At 38.2% G+C, this 21480-nt stretch overlaps 2 protein-coding genes across 2 annotated transcripts; both read right to left on the minus strand.

Annotated features, from left to right (window-relative positions):
- Positions 1–16046: 16046 nt before the first annotated feature.
- Positions 16047–16821, minus strand: LOC126602602 (early nodulin-like protein 1). The gene is made up of 2 exons (XM_050269509.1): positions 16629–16821; positions 16047–16384 (listed from the first exon to the last, which is right to left on the minus strand). Exons 1-2 carry the CDS (start codon positions 16819–16821, stop codon positions 16047–16049), a joined length of 531 nt encoding a protein of 176 aa, XP_050125466.1.
- A 2995-nt stretch (positions 16822–19816) lies between these two features.
- Positions 19817–21012, minus strand: LOC126602208 (blue copper protein-like). The gene is made up of 2 exons (XM_050269038.1): positions 20742–21012; positions 19817–20416 (listed from the first exon to the last, which is right to left on the minus strand). The coding sequence occupies exons 1-2, from the start codon at positions 20926–20928 to the stop codon at positions 19935–19937; spliced, it is 669 nt and encodes a 222-aa protein (XP_050124995.1). The 5' UTR covers positions 20929–21012; the 3' UTR covers positions 19817–19934.
- Between the last annotated feature and the right edge of the window lie 468 nt (positions 21013–21480).

Genomic DNA, 21480 nt, shown 5'->3' on the forward strand with positions numbered 1-21480 from the left:
AAAATACTATAATGATTATATATATTAATTTAACAATTTTATACCCCTAAAAATTATAATAATTATATATATATTAAATTAAATACTAAAAATTGGTGACCATTGGATCGGCTTAAATATACATATCATTCAAGTTGATGAGATATGAATTCTACGAAACTAATTTCAACAATCAAACTGTCAAACTTGTTTGTATATGCTTCGAGATTGCATCAGCCAAAAATCGAAAAAAAAAAAAAACATTCAGAGATCAAGTAACGAGACAAAACTTTTCGACGGTTATCAACGAAAAATCACGATTTAATGGCTATTTTAACTTCGATTTTGATGATTTTTTACAGCTACACTCCTTGACCTTATATGAATATAATGAATCAACTCGATCTTCAATTTCAAATATATACACCAGTGGATACCAATAAATCTTATGTTATACTTAATAAAAGTATGAATAAACTCTTAAGTGTTAGTGAATCTATTGTTTTGATGGGATATGCATTCTACGAATCTAGTTTCAACGATCCAACCGTCAAACATATTTGTATATATTTTAAGATCGCATACGCAAAAAATTACAAAAAACAAACATTCAGAGATCAAGTAACGGGATAAAACTTTTTGACGATTATCAACGAAAAATCATGATTTAACGGTTATTTTAACTCCGATTTGATGATTTTTTTACAGCTACACTCCTTGACCATATATGAATACAATGAATTAACTCGATCTTCAATTTCAAATATTTACACTAGTAGATACCAATAAATCTTATGTTATACTTAATAAAAGTATGAATAAACTCTTAAGTGTTAGTGAATCTATTGTTTTGATGGGATACGCATTTTACGAAACTAGTTTCAACGATCCAACCGTCAAACATATTTGTATATACTTCAAGATCGCATACGCCAAAAAATTACAAAAAACAAACATTTAGAGATCAAAGTAACTGGATAAAACTTTTCGACGATTATCAACGAAAAATCATAATTTAACGGTTATTTTAACTCCGATTTTGATAATTTTTTTACAGCTACACTCCTTGACTATATATGAATACAATGAATTAACTCGATCTTCAATTTCAAATATTTACACTAGTGGATACCAATAAATCTTATGTTATACTTAATGAAAGTATGAATAAACTCTTAAGTGTTAGTGAATCTATTGTTTTGATGGGATACGCATTCTACGAAACTAATTTCAACGATCAAACTGTCAAACTTGTTTGTATATGCTTCGAGATTGCATCAGCCAAAAATCGAAAAAAAAAAAAACATTCAGAGATCAAGTAACGGGACAAAACTTTTCGACGGTTATCAACGAAAAATCACGATTTAATGGCTATTTTAACTTCGATTTTGATGATTTTTTACAGCTACACTCCTTGACCTTATATGAATATAATGAATTAACTCGATCTTCAATTTCAAATATTTACACCAGTGGATACCAATAAATCTTATGTTATACTTAATAAAAGTATGAATAAACTCTTAAGTGTTAGTGAATCTATTGTTTTGATGGGATATGCATTCTACGAATCTAGTTTCAACGATCCAACCATCAAACATATTTGTATATACTTTAAGATCGCATACGCAAAAAATTACAAAAAACAAACATTCAGAGATCAAGTAACGGGATAAAACTTTTCGACGATTATCAACGAAAAATCATGATTTAACGGTTATTTTAACTCCGATTTGATGATTTTTTACAGCTACACTCCTTGACCATATATGAATACAATGAATTAACTCGATCTTCAATTTCAAATATTTACACTAGTAGATACCAATAAATCTTATGTTATACTTAATAAAAGTATGAATAAACTCTTAAGTGTTAGTGAATCTATTGTTTTGATGGGATACGCATTTTACGAAACTAGTTTCAACGATCAAACCGTCAAACATATTTGTATATACTTCAAGATCGCATACGCCAAAAAATTACAAAAAACAAACATTTAGAGATCAAAGTAACTAGATAAAACTTTTCGACGATTATCAACGAAAAATCATAATTTAACGGTTATTTTAACTCCGATTTTGATGATTTTTTACAGCTACACTCCTTGACCATATATGAATACAATGAATTAACTCGATCTTCAATTTCAAATATTTACACTAGTGGATACCAATAAATCTTATGTTATACTTAATGAAAGTATGAATAAACTCTTAAGTGTTAGTGAATCTATTGTTTTGATGGGATACGCATTCTACGAAACTAATTTCAACGATCAAACTGTCAAACTTGTTTGTATATGCTTCGAGATTGCATCAGCCAAAAATCGAAAAAAAAAAAAACATTCAGAGATCAAGTAACGGGACAAAACTTTTCGACGGTTATCAACGAAAAATCACGATTTAATGGCTATTTTAACTTCGATTTTGATGATTTTTTACAGCTACACTCCTTGACCTTATATGAATATAATGAATTAACTCGATCTTCAATTTCAAATATTTACACCAGTGGATACCAATAAATCTTATGTTATACTTAATAAAAGTATGAATAAACTCTTAAGTGTTAGTGAATCTATTGTTTTGATGGGATATGCATTCTACGAATCTAGTTTCAACGATCCAACCGTCAAACATATTTGTATATACTTTAAGATCGCATACGCAAAAAATTACAAAAAACAAACATTCAGAGATCAAGTAACGGGATAAAACTTTTCGACGATTATCAACGAAAAATCATGATTTAACGGTTATTTTAACTCCGATTTGATGATTTTTTTACAGCTACACTCCTTGACCATATATGAATACAATGAATTAACTCGATCTTCAATTTCAAATATTTACACTAGTAGATACCAATAAATCTTATGTTATACTTAATAAAAGTATGAATAAACTCTTAAGTGTTAGTGAATCTATTGTTTTGATGGGATACGCATTTTACGAAACTAGTTTCAACGATCCAACCGTCAAACATATTTGTATATACTTCAAGATCGCATACGCCAAAAAATTACAAAAAACAAACATTTAGAGATCAAAGTAACTGGATAAAACTTTTCGACGATTATCAACGAAAAATCATAATTTAACGGTTATTTTAACTCCGATTTTGATGATTTTTTACAACTACACTCCTTGACCATATATGAATACAATGAATTAACTCGATCTTCAATTTCAAATATTTACACTAGTGGATACCAATAAATCTTATGTTATACTTAATGAAAGTATGAATAAACTCTTAAGTGTTAGTGAATCTATTGTTTTGATGGGATATGCATTCTACGAAACTAATTTCAACGATCAAACTGTCAAACTTGTTTGTATATGCTTCGAGATTGCATCAGCCAAAAATCGAAAAAAAAAAAAACATTCAGAGATCAAGTAACGGGACAAAACTTTTCGACGGTTATCAACGAAAAATCACGATTTAATGGCTATTTTAACTTCGATTTTGATGATTTTTTACAGCTACACTCCTTGACCTTATATGAATATAATGAATTAACTCGATCTTCAATTTCAAATATTTACACCAGTGGATACCAATAAATCTTATGTTATACTTAATAAAAGTATGAATAAACTCTTAAGTGTTAGTGAATCTATTGTTTTGATGGGATATGCATTCTACGAATCTAGTTTCAACGATCCAACCGTCAAACATATTTGTATATACTTTAAGATCGCATACGCAAAAAATTACAAAAAACAAACATTCAGAGATCAAGTAACGGGATAAAACTTTTCGACGATTATCAATGAAAAATCATGATTTAACGGTTATTTTAACTCCGATTTGATGATTTTTTTACAGCTACACTCCTTGACTATATATGAATACAATGAATTAACTCGATCTTCCATTTCAAATATTTACACTAGTAGATACCAATAAATCTTATGTTATACTTAATAAAAGTATGAATAAACTCTTAAGTGTTAGTGAATCTATTGTTTTGATAGGATACGCATTTTACGAAACTTGTTTCAACGATCCAACCGTCAAACATATTTGTATATACTTAAAGATCGCATACGCCAAAAAATTACAAAAAACAAACATTTAGAGATCAAAGTAACTGGATAAAACTTTTCGACGATTATCAACGAAAAATCATAATTTAACTGTTATTTTAACTCCGATTTTGATGATTTTTTACAGCTACACTCCTTGACCATATATGAATACAATGAATTAACTCGATCTTCAATTTCAAATATTTACACTAGTGGATACCAATAAATCTTATGTTATACTTAATGAAAGTATGAATAAACTCTTAAGTGTTAGTGAATCTATTGTTTTGATGGGATACGCATTCTACGAAACTAGTTTCAACGATCCAACCGTCAAACATGTTTGTATAAACTTCGAGATCGCATACGCCAGAAATTACAAAAAACAAACATTCAGAGATCAAGTAACGGGATAAAACTTTTCGACGGTTATCAATGAAAAATCACGATTTAACGGTTATTTTAACTCCGATTTTGATGATTTTTTACAGCTACACTCCTTGACCCTATATGAATACAATGAATGAATTCGATCTTCAATTTAAAATATTTACACAAGTGGATACCAATAAATCTTATGTTATACTTAATGAAAATATGAATAAATTCTAAAGTGTTAGTGAATCTATTGTTTTGATGGGATACGCATTCTATGAAACTAGTTTCAACGATCCAACCGTCAAACATGTTTGTATATACTTCGAGATCGCATACGCCAAAAATTACAAAAAACAAACATTCAGAGATCAAGTAATGAGATAAAACTTTTCGATGGTTATCAACGAAAAATCATGATTTAATGGTTATTTTAACTTCGATTTTGATGATTTTTTACAGCTACACTCCTTGACCCTATATGAATACAATGAATGAATTTGATCTTCAATTTAAAATATTTACACTAGTGGGTATGAAGGAGCAAAGACTGCCGTAAGAACTCATGAAGGACAAACCAAAAGTTTTCCCATAACTGTAGGATTACATCAAGGCTCATCCTTAAGTCCTTACCTTTTTGCGTTGGTAATGGATGAGTTAATAGGACATATTCAAGATGATATTCCTTGGTGTATGCTTTTCGCAGATGATATAATGTTGATAGATGAAACTCAGGAAGGGGTAAATGCAAAGCTTAACCTTTGGAGAGATTTGTTGGAATCTAAAGGTCTTCGCCTAAGCCGATCAAAGACAGAATATATGGAGTGCAAGTTCAGTGCAAATGGAGGCCAAAACGAGTTAGGGGTGAGGATCGGAGATCAAGAAATACCAAAGAGCGACTATTTTCGTTACCTAGGATCTATCTTGCAAAAGAACGGAGAATTAGATGAAGATCTCAACCATAGAATACAAGCTGGATGGATGAAGTGGAAGAGTGCATCCGGCGTGTTGTGTGACCGCCGTATGCCACTGAAGCTCAAGGGAAAATTTTATAGGACGACAATAAGGCCGGCGATGCTGTATGGCACAGAATGTTGGGCGGTGAAGCATCAACACGTACACAAAATGGGTGTAGCGGAGATGAGGATGCTTTGTTAGATGTGTGGGCACACGAGAAAGGATAAGATTAGGAATGAGGATATCCGGGGTAAAGTAGGAGTAGCCGAAATTAAAGGAAAGATGAGAGAAAATCGGTTACAGTGGTTTGGACATGTGCAAAGAAGGCCTACTGACGCTCCGATTAGAAGATGCGACTATAGGACAGAGGTTTTGGGCCGAAGGGGTAGAGGAAGACCTAGGAAAACTTTGGAAGAGACCCTAAGAAAAGACTTAGAGTACTTGGATCTAACGGAGGACATGACACATGACAGAACACAATGGCGTTCTAAGATTCATATAGCCGATCCCACTCAGTGACTTGGATTTTCCAAGTCTCCAACCGAGAAGTTTTCCTCACTCGGGAAATTAAGGGAACACTACCTCAACCTACATGCTCCACTCACAAAGCTTCAACATACAAGCTTCAACAAAAGAAAATTCAAAGAATTTAGCGAAGAAGGCTTTGGTGTATTTAACACAATACGTTGAAATGAAGGAAAGCTTATTTATTGATATCCCCGATAAGTTACAAATATGTACATATACTTGAGTCAAAATAAACAAATAAGAGGGAGTCATCACAAAGGTTGCTTAGGAGAAGTCTCAGCAGTCGGTAGAGCCTCAGAAAGAGAAGGCACCGGAGGGGGATCATTCGGAGCCTCAGTACTGGACAAAACCCTAGAAGGATGAGGCATCAGAGGTTGATCATTTGGAGCTTCATTACGCGGTACAGCCCCAGAAGACGAAGGCAATAAATGCCTTTGGAACAAACCCACAAATCTCTGATGATCAAGTAAAACCTGACCATCAGATTCCTTCATCTGGTCAAGCTTCCTCTTCATGTTTGTAGCATAGTCATGTGCGAGCCGGTGCAACTGTTTATTCTCATGCTTGAGCCCTCTAATCTCTTGTTTGAGACTCATCACTTCAGCCGCCAATGATTCAACTTGGCGGGTTCGAGCAAATAGGCGTTGGGCCATATTAGACACAGAACCTGCACACTGAACACTGAGAGCCAGAGAATCCTTAACAGCCAACTCATCAGACCGTTTGGAAAGTAGTCTGTTATCTTTGGGAGTGAGAAGGTTCCTGGCCACTACCGCAGCGGTCGTATCATTTTTCATCACGGAATCCCCAACGGTAAGAGGACCAGTAGGGGAGACGAAGGATGGGCGCCATATGTTGTCTGGAGAAGGCGGGGCTGCCTCTTCAACAAGGTTCAAGTCAAAACGACGGTCGGAGGGGCCAGACATTTTCAAAGGTGTTGAAGAGAGAAGAGGTCGGACAAATCAAGATCTTAGAAGTGCAAGAATGGAGCTTCTACTGGTGGATATTCAAGTGTGCTTTGGAACTTAATGTCAGCCCCTATAAAAATCTGCACTTGACGAAGCTTCAGAAATCGAAGAGGCGCCTGCTCAGAAATCAAAGAGGCGTTTGCTTTCTCAAAAGCTGGGCTGCTCAGAGACCACGAGGGTCGATCTCAGAAATCGAAGAGGCGTTTGCTTTCTCAAAAGCTGGGCTGCTCAAAGACCACGAAGGCCGATCTCAGAAATCGAAGAGGCTTGCTTTCTCAAAAGCTGGGCTGCTAAGAGACCACGAGGGCCGATCTCAGAAATCGAAGAGGCACCTACTTTTCAAGCCTTGTCAGCACCTGTCACACGCACACTCAACTTTGCGGAAATTATGGGCATTCTGTCGCAGATTTCTAGCGAAGTAGAAAGCACATGAATTGTACTGTTCAATCACCCACTTCCCACACGCAACAGTAACTCATGGGTACCACAGATAACTTTGCCAAAGTTCTCTGACAAAGTTGAGACACGTGAAGCTTGCAGCTCCCGCTACATCGCTCTGACCAAGAAGGGTAAAAGAATTGCAAAGAAACAACACTAACAAAGTTTAGACACATAAATTTTGAAGGTCTAGCTACCATATTATTACCCACAAGGGTAAAGGAACAGTACCACTGCTGGATAATTGGAAAGTCCCGGTGTGTCAACCTCTGTGCTTCGTGGCAAGGTAGACTAGCAAACATGCCCAACCTTTACTCACATTCGAGAAAACACTCCCAACATGATTGATTGCTCCAAAATCGAAGAGGCACCGCCCTCCGAATCTCGAAAGCCAGACTCCCAACATGATTACTTTCTCAAAAATCGAAGAGAGGGTAAAGGAACAGTACCACTGCTGGATAATTGGAAAGTCCCTGTGTGTCAACCTTTGTGCTTCGTGGCAAGGTAGACTAGCAAACATGCCCAACCTTTACTCACATTCGAGAAAACACTCCCAACAAGATTGCTTGCTCCAAAATCGAAGAGGCACCGCCCTCCGAATCTCGAGAGCCAGACTCCCAACATGATTACTTTCTCAAAAATCGAAGAGAGGGTAAAGGAACAGTACCACTGCTGGATAATTGGAAAGTCCCTGTGTGTCAACCTCTGTGCTTCGTGGCAAGGTAGAATAGCAAACATGCCCAACCTTTACTCACATTCGAGAAAACACTCCCAACAAGATTGCTTGTTCCAAAATCGAAGAGGCACCGCCCTCCGAATCTCGAGAGCCAGACTCCCAACATGATTACTTTCTCAAAAATCGAAGAGACACCGCTCTCCGAATCTCGAGAGCCAGACCCCCAGCAGGATTGCTTTCTTAAAAATCGAAGAGGCATCGTTATCCGAATCTCGAGAGCCAGATCCCCGACATGATTGCTTGTTCGAAAACCGAAGAGGCACCACTTTCCCAACTTCAAGAGCTGGATCTCCTTGGATAAATCTTGTCTGTAATCTTCACACGCAACATCAGCTTTCCAGATACCACATACCACTTTTCCAAAGTGCTCCGACAGAGTTAAAACATGTGAAGCTGGCAGCTCCCACTACCGTGCTTTGACCAAGCAGGGTAAAGGAATAGCATTATTACTTGATGTTAGGGAGACTCCTATATATGTCGACCTCCATCCCTAACGGACAGGCAGACCTGCAAAAATGCTCAACCCTTTCTCTTATCTGAGAGGGCACTCCCAACGAAGCCTTTCGAAATATTCAGCTTTCTTTCCCCCCGATAATACCTCTGTAAACAAGCTATACTAGAGCAAGAATATCTCATATCATCAGGGTTAAAAGCAAGAGTATCCCATATCATGCTTTTTCCCTGTCTTTTCCTTTGGCCTTGTTCTTACCTGCAAGACAAGGAGAAAGAGAGCAATCAGTCAGCACTTGGAATCAAGCTTCCAACCAGGAACTGACTGCCTGGAACCCCTTACCTGATTACTTACCTGGCATTGCTCTCGAGTACTCATCTTCAACATCTTATGCTTCCAAGGAAGATACCGCATCTACCTGAGGAACAGATAGGGCAAGTGAGAAGGATACAAGGAAGCATGTGGAGACAAGCGTAACAGCACACGTGCCGATACATCCACTACTCTGTCAAAAGCAAAAGTATCCCATATCAGCAGGGTCGAACGTACTCTAGATTTGATGGACTTGTTTTGACCCTCAAATTCTTCAGTCGGCCTTTACTCTGGAGGAAACCAGAAAACCCTCCAGCCCGGTTCAAGAATAAGCCTGTGGAAAGTTACTTCTGCAAAAGCAAAAGTATCCCATATCATCTCTTCTCATTTTTCTTCTCTTTATCCTTCATGCTGCCTGCAAGATAGGGAGAATGTGAACAATCAGCCGGAGCTCTGATTGCTTACCTTGTCTGTCACCTCTTTCAGCAAATCCCCTAGCCCGGCGACTTGGGGGACTCCTACTACATGGTTTGTATCGCGCTTGACCAAGCCTGAAACTACAAGTAAGCTTCAAGTGAAATTGATACATTACCTTGTGCATCTCCACCAGTTACAGATACCACCCCTAGATGGAGGAAAAGTACTTCCAGAGAAGATGCCACATCTACCTATGAGACAGATAAGGCAAGTCAAGACGATACCATACTCCGGTACTTAGAAGTTTCGTGGTTACGAGATCATTCTCCCACAATATTTCCTAATGTCATTTATACTAAATCATTCACTTGTACTCACTAAATGAGAGCTTGAACCTATGTACTTGTGTAAACCCTTCACAATTAATGAGAACTCCTCTATTCCGTGGACGTAGCCAATCTGGGTGAACCACGTACATCTTGTGTTTGCTTTCCTATCTCTATCCATTTATATACTTATCCACACTAATGACCGGAGCAATCTAGCGAAGATCACAAAAAGTGACCGTTTTCGCTACCTAGGATCTATCTTGCAAGAGAACGGAGAATTAGATGGAGATCTCAACCATAGAATACAAGCTGGATGGATGAAGTGTAAGAGTGCATCTGGCGTGTTGTGTGACCGTCGTAGGCCACTGAAGCTCAAGGGAAAATTTTATAGGACGGCAATAAGGCCAGCGATGTTGTATGGCACAGAATGTTGGGCGGTGAAGCATCAACACGTACACAAAATGGGTGTAGCGGAGATGAGGATGCTTTGTGGGATGTATGGGCACACGATAAAGGATAAGATTGGGAATGAGGATATCCGAGGTAAAGTAGGAGTAGCCAAAATTGAAGGAAATATGAGAGAAAATCGGTTCCGGTGGTTTGGACATGTGCAAAGAAGGCCTACTGACGCTCCGGTTCGAAAATGTGACTACAGGACAGAGGTTCAGGGCCGAAGGGGTAGAGGAAGACCTAGGAAAACTTTGGAAGAGACCCTAAGAAAAGACTTGAGTACTTGGATCTAACGGAGGACATGACACAAAACCGAGCGCAATGGCGTTCTAGGATTCATATAGCCGACCCCACTTAGTGGGAAAAGGCTTTGTTGTTGTTGTTGTTGTAGTGGATAAACGATAGATTCACTAACACTTAGAGTTTATTTATACTTTCATTAAGTATAACAAATATTTTGTGGTATCCACTAGTGTAAATATTTTAAATTGAAGATCGAATTCATTCATTGTATTCATATAGGGTAAAGGAGTGTAGCTGTAAAAAATAATCAAAATCGGAGTTAAAATAACCGTTAAATCGTGATTTTTCATTTTATAACCGTCGGAAAGTTTTGTCCCGAAACTCGTTATTTTTTTTGTATGGTGACATTTTTTTTTTTACAAAACTATTTTTCTGTCAGCTAATTTGAAATACGGTAGGCGGGAACTTTCCCGCTTGTTCTGATATGGTGTCAGTTTGAATCGACACAAGGGTTAACTAAACTGACGTCATTTGAATTAAAAAAAACTATGTCAGAAAGTGGTTGTTTGATTTAATGTATCAATAAAGTGTGTCAGTGGTGGTATCGGTTTAAACCGACACCAACTTTAACGAAACCGACGCTACGTTTGGTCCAATAAATGTTGTCATAAAGTGGGTGGATTTAATTGGACGTAATGCATGTCAGAAGTGGGTGGCGGTTTTAACCGACACTAAGCCTCACTTATTGCAACGCCAGTGTATTTTAATACGACGTTAGGAACTTAATGTCGATTTAAACCGACGCTAACTCAGCATCCCTAATTAAACCCCTTTTTCCCCCATTTCATCCGAGCTTTCATTTTTTTTCCCTAATTTCAATCTCTCATTCTCCTTCCCAATTTCGTCCGTACTTCCATTTCATCTCTCTTTCACTTTTTAGTTTTGTTCTTCTTCTTGCAGATTGTTTTGCTATGGATCATATGAAAATGAGCATGCTGACGAAATCCAATTCGAAGAGGAAGAAGTCGAAGGTGGTCGATTTTTAATTTATTATGGTTATTAGTTGAGTAATCAAACTATAAGATTGAGAGTTCTTTTTTCTCTTGCATTAGAGTGAACGAATAGTGGTTTTGTAATTTTACTTTCGTTGTTGTTGTTGTTCTGTTGACCTGAAATTTTACTGCTCATGTTCTTTGACAAAGCGGCGGTGGAGGTACAAGGTGACCAGATAAAGAACTCGAAAAGCCCATGGAAACTCAGTACAGTTACCCAAGTAGAGGAGCTAAAATCAATCATAAGGCTGCTTCCCATATGGGCCACTGGTATCATCTTTGTTGTAGTCTACAGTCAGAGAAGCAACTTCTTTGTGTTGCAAGGCACCCTCATGGATATTCATGTCGGCCGCTCTATCTTTGAAATCCCGGCAGCATCTCTTTAAATCTTTGACACCCTAAGTGTCATTTTTTGGGTCCCAATATACGATTGAATCATTGTGCTAGCAGCTAGAAAATACACCGATCACAAGAATGGCCTAACTACACTCCAAAGGATGGGCATTGGCCTCTTCATCTCCATATTTTCCATGGTCTGTGCTGCAATTTTGGAACTCATCATGATGGTGCAAAAGAAAAATTCCACACAACTAGTGCAAAACCACACAACTATAAAAATATTGTTGAAATTATTTTTATATAATTTTTTTAAATATTATTAACTAAAAACTGAGGAAGTTTTATTAGAATTTATTATTTTTAATATATCTGGTGTCGCTTATGGACGACATTAGTGTAATTATTTAATATTGAAGACATTAGTTAATGTCGGTTAAGACCGACAGTAGCTTGAGTATTTTATTTATTTAACGTACTTGATGTCGGTTTGGACCGACAGAAAGTGTGATATTTTATTGTTTATTTCTTACATAATGTCGGTTTTAAGCGACAGAAAGTGTGATATTTTTATTGTTTATTTCTTATGTAATGTCGGTCTTCATGTCGCTTATAAGCGACGTAAGAGCCAATGTCCCTTTTAAGCAACGCTGTTGTTCATTTATATTTTATATTACTTTGCTTCTTGGTGGCGGATTAAGGGGGTTAAGCGACGCCATTACCCTTTTGTGACGGTAGTATTGATGTCGGTTTTTCTATGCGACATTGCACGATTTAATGTTGGATTTTTACCAAAAATCCGACATTAATGGGTGTTTCTTGTCGGTTTTTCACCGCCACTAATGTGCCATTTTGTAGTAGTGATTCGAATGATTTTTTGTTGGTACGATCTCCATTGAAGATTAAGAAATAGAATTTGTTCCGAACAATAGAGTAGTGTTTTATTCATGATCAACATAAACAATTACAAGCGTCAATTGGGCACATTGTTACAGTGATCAATAAATTGATTTGGAGTGAATTTGCATAGACAAACAAATCGAGTAAAACTCTTATATGACAATCACAAGCACAACCCATACAATTGGCACCACTACAAATTTTGTCACAAATTGTAGACACACATCGGTCATCGCTGAATAGCGAGGCTACATAAAGCAAGACAACACACAATCATCGCAAAAAAGCTAGACCATATACAATCATTGCAAAAGCATGACAATACAAATAAAACTACATTAATCTGAGAACGGAACCACTGGGTGGCTAATCATTGTGGAGGACACCTTATCCAACACCATTTGCAACTACATGGCTCTGAAGGCATCCATAGCTTCTACGAGTCAAGGTGGACCCATCATTTCTAGGTCGTGGAGACACAATAACTTGACGCATAAGGCAGCAGCTGGAACCATTACATCTGTGCACATCAGTCAGAACAGCCATAAAATTATTGGAGAAATGTATCACCACCATGGATTCAAGCTGGCGTATATGGATCTGACCCACCAACAACCATGAATCTCACCCACACCCTCAAATCTAATGTTAAATCTAAAGAAAGACCTTGAGATGAGGCATGGCTCAAGTCTGGGTATGAGGCACCAAAGCCAAAAGATAAGTTACTCGCAAAATGGTGGGACATAAGCAATTAATATATGAGAGGAGAAGGGGGCGCGACCGTGCAAGCCAAGATAGGGGTGGCAGCGGAGCGGAGGGGATGTGGTATGAGAAGAAAAGAAAGGAAAGTACGCAGTGGGGGATGGGGAGGAAGACGGACTAGAAGGGAGAGGTTTGTCGCCGACCGCAAGCTGAAGAAAAGGGCCAACGACTAAAAATTGGGGAATTTAGGGTTTTTGGGTTTTGGGAGAGATAGTTGGGGAGAGAGAAAGTTAAGATTATGATTTTTTTATATTTTTATAATGAACATACTTTATTTGTAAATAAGGTAATGAGCTCATTAAAAAAAAGGTGCTGAATATTTGTAGCATTACCTTTTTCTTGTACCATACACAACACAATAAATTTGGGCAAAGCCACAGAATGTTTGGCCACGCCTAGTAATTCGCTTCTTTTACTTACTAGCCATGGACACGGTCCTCGCCTCACTACCCAATTACAAACGTCAATTGGGCACATTGCTACAGTGATCAATAAATTGATTTGGAGTGAATTTGCATAGACAAACAAATTGAGTAAAACTCTTATATGACAACCACAAACACAACCATATAATTGGCACCACTACATATTTCATCACAAATTGTAGACACACATCAGTCATTGTTGAATAGTGAGGCTACATATAGCGAGACAACACACAATCATCACAAAAAAGCTAGACCACATCCAATCATTAGAAAAGTATGACAATACAACTAAAACTACATTAATTTGAGAACGGAACCATCGGGCGGCTAATCATTGTGGAGGACACCCTATCCAACACCACTTGTAACTACATAGCTCTAATGACATTGTTGACCCTAAAAACTATCAAGCCTACGTGGCGTGCAAGTCAAGTAGCTAATGAGCTAACTATATCCTTCGGTTGATGTGGGGTGTGCCAACTCGTGTGCCGAGCTCGGTCGAGGATTAAAATGTGTTGATGTTGCGTTGAGTGCGCGACTAACTTCTCGATCTTGCGACTGCGGCCGAGGAAGGAACACATCTCGTCCTTTGGGTTTTAGAGCTTGAAGACAAGGCTGCTAACTTTGTGAAGTTCACAAATTGTCGGCACCGGATTCGGTCACAGTGATTATATTTGTAAGGGTATAAGCACGTCAAATTGACACCAAAGTATATGGGCACAGATACTTAAAATATATATATGTCTTGATGGTAAATATGGTTCGGCGCCAAACTCTAAAGCTTACCTGTGAGTATCCAATCATAAAACAACTTGGCATTCAATGTGCCGAGCCCTAGTAAGCTGTAACACCTCACCTCGTCGAAAAGGCTAATGAGATGACCTCTGCCAATAAAGACCCGAAAGTCTTTCTCGACCGAGACTTGGATAGATAACCAGTCGACCTTAAAGCAATGTTGTTTATCCAAACTGAAGATGTGTTGGCGAAAAAGAAAAAAAAATCTCAAGGTTGTTGAGAGGTTTCGCGTAGAACGAGGGTTTGCACAGAGCAGTTTGTACGTTGAATTGGAGGGGGCTTGAGTGATGCACTCCACCCTTTATTTACAGTAGCAAACTTGCTTCTGATCGAACCAAAACTATACTTGGATTAGGACTCCTTACCTCGATCCAATCTTATCTCGGCCAGTCCTACTCCTATTAGGACTTTGAACTCAACCCCTTATCAAGCTGTATTCATTCCCAAGTTTTAGCATCCTTATCCTGCCGGGACTCCTTATTGTATCAGGATTCAACTACCCCATCCTGATAGGACACGACCGGCCCCTGAGCAACATTTTTGGGCCGAGAACAATTTTAAACTCGGCCCAAACCAATATTTTGGGCCCAAACAGACATCTATAGCTTCTGCGAGTCAAGGCGGAAACACAATAACTTGACGCATAAGGCAGCGGTTAGAGCCATTAGATTTGTACACATCAGTGAGAACAACCATAAAATTGTTGGAGGAATGTAACACCACCATGGATTTAAGCAGACGTATGTGGATCTGACCCACCAACAACCATGAATCTCACCCAAACCCTCAGATCTAACGTTAAATCTAGAGAAAGACCTTGAGATGAGGCATGGCTCAGGTCTGGGTATGAGGCACCAAAGCCAAAGGATAGGTTACTCACAAAATGGTGGGAGATAAGCAATGAATGGATGAGAGGAGAAGGGGGCGCGGCCATGTAAGCCAAGAGAGGGGTGGCAGGGGAGCGGAGGGGACATGGTATGAGAAGAAAAGAATGGGGGAGGGGGAGGAAGACGGACTATAAGGGAAAGGTTTGTCGCCGACCCCTAGCTGGAGAAAATGGCTAGAGGCTAAAATTGCGGAATTTAAGGTTTCTGGGTTTTGGGAGAGATAGTTGGGGAGAGAGAAAGTTAAGATTATGATTTTTTTTTAATGAAGATACGTTTTTTTGTAAATAGGATAATGAGCTCATCCCAAACAAAAAAAAATGCTAATTATTTGTATCATTACCATTTTCTTGTACCATACATACACACCACAATAAATTTGGGCAAAGCCACGAAATGTTTGGTAACGCCTAGTAACTTGCTTCTTTTACTTACTAGCCACGGCCTCGGGCGACGCATCACTACCCAAAAAAATGTTTTATTCTGTTACAAAATAATTAATCCACGAAAAAAAATACCAAGACATATATGCACTTGGTACAACTACAAAATACCAAGTACCTCTTGTTATTCGTAAATATTATTATTCCTCTTGGCATATAATTAACTTTTTTTTGGTAAAGGGCATATAATTAACTAGGACCCAAGCTTTATATAGCTATAAAGGAATTAGAGGGACTTCATCATCACAGGCAGTAATTTCTTGAGCCCTTGACCTTTCTTGGACACAAATTTGACTGCATTAGCATGTTGAGCAGCAGTTTTTTCACTTGGATATGAAGATGGACTTGGAGAAGGAGAAAAAGCGGGAGCAATATAAAGAGCAATCTTTTGACCTTTGGTGCAGTGGCCGGCGAAGGTGCAGGTCAAATAATATGTGTCCGACTGAACAAACTGAAACTCTCCGCCTTCTTGGAATACAAATAAGGGGTTGTCCGTGTTGCAGGCGTCGTAATCCTCCTTGGTTACTATAGCCAAGTCTTGTTCTCCAACTTTAAAGTTGAAGTCTGCACAAGCAAATCATATCATCAATATCATCATCATGCATGATCATTATCATCATAGCCGTCATCATGATGATCAGTTACGGACCGGTTTGATAACAATATTTGTGAAAAATAAAGACTGAAATTAGTTACTAAATAAGTTTTCAATTTAAAAAAAAAATACATAAAATTAAAACTGAAAATGAAATGATTATCAAACGGCTCCTAAAATTAAATAATAAGTGGAAAGTAAAGAGAAGCTCACTTATAAAATCAGTAACGGACAATCTATGCTTGGCAGCCCATGCTTCGTACGTAGCAGCGCCACCAGGAGGAATAGTCCAACCCAACTCATCTCCCACTGTATATTCTCCAGCTTCTGCTCCAAGTAGCGATGTTGTGGTAATCACTGCTAGAACAAGGACAACCACATTACTCACATTCATGATTTTAACCATCTTTTAATTCTCGTGTTCGTGTTGTTTCTTGTACGAAGGAATTTAGCAGTGTGGTATTGGGATGTTGGAGGTCTGAATTTATACTGGGGACACTTCTCGGATTTTAGGAAGCGGTTGAGGGCGGCCGGCCAAAATGCATTGTATATGACATCCGGAAATTGCAAGCTAGCTACCCTATGTGAGGTGCAGTACAAATCACTAATTAACTGGTACGTACGTCCGAAGATCCGTATAGGGATATTTCAATGAGCAGGCGTCGATGTTAATTATGTTTGGACTAGAAACATTTTTTGTGAATTTTGAGTTCTATATAAAACACAAACCTGCAGGCCATGGCATTGCTGATTCCCTTGCACAGAATTGTGACAAATATAACATTGGCCACCTCATTCAATTAAGAAATAGGGCATTTTAAATGGTAATTCTGGGTCAGTTGTCGACCCTCTATGTTCCCAATTTTATAAGTTCAGGTCCAATAACTTTTAAAAATGAGGTTGAAATAGAAAAGTTGAACCCTAACGCATAAGCTAATCAAAGTTCGAAGAGTACTTCTTTTAAATTAACTCCAAATTAATTACCACAATTTACATGTAAATGTCCATTTTCATCATAAAAGTTTAGGCCAAAGTTCTAAAAGACGTTAGGCGCTAGTCGGGCGGCGAGCTGGGGCCTAGTGCCTAGGCGGACTAGGCGGATTTAAGTAAATCTATTATATTTTGTGTAAATAAGTGTCTGTTTATACTTAAAATATATATAATTACTTCATAAATTACAAAATTGAATGACATATATATTATGAAGTATTGAAACATAATGAAAACATGGGGAACAAGCATATAATGTGTGTTCATTTAAGTATTCAACAACTCTCTTACAATTTATAAAAAAAAAAAATAATGCAAGATGAAAGTTATCTATTTTTTGTTTAAGTGAGTCGCAACCTAGGCGGGTCTGGACGGGCTAGGCGAGCGCCTTAACAGGTCTAGGCACCCTTTCTAAATTTTCAACGCCTAGGCATTAATTGGGACGGTGGTTAACCGCCTAGAGCCTAGGCGGGGCCTAAGAGGCGCTAAGTGGGGCCTAGACGGCGCTAGTCGGGGATTTTTAGAATAGTGGTTTAGACAGTGATCATCGATATTTTATCATAATAGATCCATGAGGAATATGAACACGATTTGATTCCTCGCCTAAGTAAAAAATTGGGTAAAGTACAAAAAACTACCTCAACTATTGGTGTCACGACACTTTCATTTCTCATCTTTTAAAGTTGACAATGTCATACCTCATCTTTAGAATTTGGTCAAATATTATACCTTCCGTTAGTCTGGCCATTAATTTGTTAGTTAAATGCTGACGTGGTTTGATCCAGACCCCACTTTCTATTAATAAATTAAAAAAAATTAAAAAAACTAAAAAAAAATCATTTAATATTTTTTAAACATTAAAATAATAAAGAAAAGTTAAAAACAAAAAACAAAAAGAAAACCTGCTCGTCCCTTCCCCTCCCTCCCTCCCTCCCTCCTTCCCTCCTCTCCTCTTTCCCCCATCTACCTGCTGCAACCCAGAAAAAAAAAGAACAAGAAAAAAAAAACTGTCCCTTCCCCCCTCCCCCCTCCCCCGCGTCCTTCTCTCTTCTTCCCCATCCCCCCCAACCCCCTTTTCTCCCCCACCCGAGCCCCTACCTGCGACCAAAAAAAAAAAAAAAATCCCAGTTCGTCTTCCCCTCACATCCACCCTCCGCACCTACCCAACCTCACACCCACCCCCCATGGAATCGGCCTGGCGAACGGGATCTGGGTTTTATTCTGGGTTTTTTTTCCCCTTCTCTATCTTCTTCTTCAGGTTGGGTGGGGGGGGGGGTTGGGTTTTTTTTTTTGTTTTCTGGGTCACAGGTAGGGGCTCGGGTGGGGGAGAACAGGTGGTGGGGGGGTATGAGGGAGAAGAGACAAGGACCGGGGGGGGGGGAAGAGAGAGTTTTTTTTTTTTTTTTTCGGGGTCCTAGATAGGGGCTCGGGTGGGGGGGGGGGATGGGGGAGAAGAGAGAAGGACGCGGCGCGGGGGGGGGGGAGGACAATTTTGTTTTTTCTTTTTCTTCTTCTTTTTTCTGGGTTGTAGTAGGTAGATGTGGGAAAGAGGATAGGAGGGAGGGAGGGGAAGGGAAGAACAGGTTTTGTTTATTTTTTTTTATTTTTATTTTATTTTTAACTTTCTTTATTATTTTAATGTTTAAAAAATATTAAATGATTTTTTTTAGTTTTTTTAATATTTTTTAAATTTTTTAATAGAAAGTGGGGTCTAGATCAAGCTACGTCAGCATTTAACTGACAAATTAACGGCCAGGCTAACAGAAGGTATACCATTGGACCAAATTCTAAAGACGAGGTATGACATTGTCAATTTTAAAAGATGAGGTATGAAAGTGTCGTGACACCAATAATTGAGGTAGTTTTTTTGTACTTTACCCTAAAAAATTCTTCTAGAGAAGCAATTCAAAATGCATAGAAGCCATGTTCTTCATATATATATTAATGGCCCCCCTCCAATATATATGATAACTCAAATTCTCTTAATTTTTTTAATCAGAGCATAAATTGGGTAGCAATGTGTATAGATATTGACCCTAATGTCAAAACTATAATTTGGGAAACAATAATTTTATTTAGACACACAAAACTAATACACTCACTTGTACAGATAGACCTTATCAATATTTTTTAGGATCCCTCTATATTAGAAAGTGTCAGTAAGTGTTTCAATTATGTGTTTTAAAAAATATTAACCAAGAAAGTGAAGAACGTTGGCATTTAAGTCAATAGATAGTTCTAATTGCTGTGAAAAAATAATTTACTAATGCTCAAGCCCAAGTCAAGATGATTGAGTTGACCAAGTGCATTACACGTATTCCCTGAATAATGTTTGGAACTTTGGGTTAAGTATTACTGCAGACAATTGTAATTTCTCTGTTGCATATATGGAGTATAAACAACACAAAAGATCAAATTAAAATCATCATGAATATTGGATCGATGGAAGTCTTGTTGAAAATACAGTATGAAGCATTCAACTCGCAATGTTCAGACAAAATTAACACTCAATACTCAAGAACACGAGTACTAGAAGAGGTAGAAAAGAGCAATGGGAATGGACACGAAAACAGTAGAAAAAGTAGAAGCAAGGGAAGAAGCGTCAGAAGGAGGAGGCGCCGTCGTGGTTGGTGGTGACATAGGAGTTTCAGTGTCAGAAGGAAGAGGTGGCGACACAGGAGCCGTAGTGTCAGACGGAGGAGGGGCAGGGCTCTGGGAAGGTGGTTGGGCAGGGCGATGAGAAGGAGGTTTGGCAGGGCTATGAGAAGGTGGTGGGGCAGGGCCATGAGAAGGAGGTTGGGCAGGGCTAGCTGTCACTTTGATGCTCAACTTCTGACCATCGTTACAGTGGCCGGAGATGGCGCAGATGAAGTAGTAATTGCCGGTTTCGTTGAGGATGTAACTGGCAGGTCCTTGGTCTAGTACGCCCAAGGGATCGGTGGTGCTGCATTCATCATACGCTTTCTTTGTAAGTGTGGCTACATCATGTCGTCCAGTTAGGAACTGGAACACTGCCAAAACACACCAAATTAAGATCATATTGCATTTGTACGAATAGTAAAAAGTAGCATTTTCACACTTCTGCTTCAGTCATCTGCCCTTCAACTGCATATTTTACGATTTCTCGGCTCTCACAAAAGCAGTAGAAGAAACTAAAGAATGAGTGTTGAAATCAACCGTCAGATCGTTTAACAACTATTTCATCAAGCCAATTTTTCAAAAAGTCACCAAAGTAGCATTTAATTTTTGGTTTTCAAAACAAAAAAATGAAATGGTTATCACAGGACTCATAAACTAATCAGAAAAGGTTAATACAAAAGGTAAGTTTTGGGTTACCTAGAGTGTCGCCAACTTTGAAGGTGTGATTAGCTGCCCAGGAAGAATAAGTGTTGGAATCAACAATGTTGGTCCAACCAAGATCATCACCAACTGTGTATGATTCAGCTTCTGCTCTTTCTATGACCAGTACTGCTGCAGCTAACGCAACAAAAACTGTCACATAACCAAGCATTTTGTGCGCCATCTCTCCAACTCTGTGGGATCTGTGTTCACAGGTTGCCCCCGCTTATCAAGCTACCTGTTTGGTGTGTTTTGGCATTTCTGCTTCTCTTTCAATATATAGACATAGAGAGGGACAAACCTTGCTTGCACCATTTGGCAATTGGATGGTGGTTGCAATGGGGTTGTTAATATGACATTATCAGCATGTGAAGCCAAAGTCATGATTGGAAACATGTGGGAAAAGTCAACGATAATCATATGGGGAGGATGATTAATTCCTGACTGACTCGGCAGCTTCACGTCCCATGAGGCATATAAATTTACTGGGAAGAACTCTTACCATTCTGAAATTGTAATAATAACTTGTTTATAAAATGTAAATTAGTATTATCATGTGACGGTAAAGGGTAAATTTTCAATTGTTTGGATTCCTAAGTTGTTCGGCTTTATATGCATTAGATTGACAAGTAAGCAAAAATAGTATTTTCTTAATTACATTCCAACAGTTTATTCCTTGTACTATTGAGTGGTCCGGACTATTAAAAAAAATTAGATAGGATGATCTTAACTTTAA

The sequence above is a fragment of the Malus sylvestris genome, chromosome 15, assembly GCF_916048215.2.
Source record: "Malus sylvestris chromosome 15, drMalSylv7.2, whole genome shotgun sequence".
Lineage (NCBI taxonomy): Eukaryota > Viridiplantae > Streptophyta > Magnoliopsida > Rosales > Rosaceae > Malus > Malus sylvestris.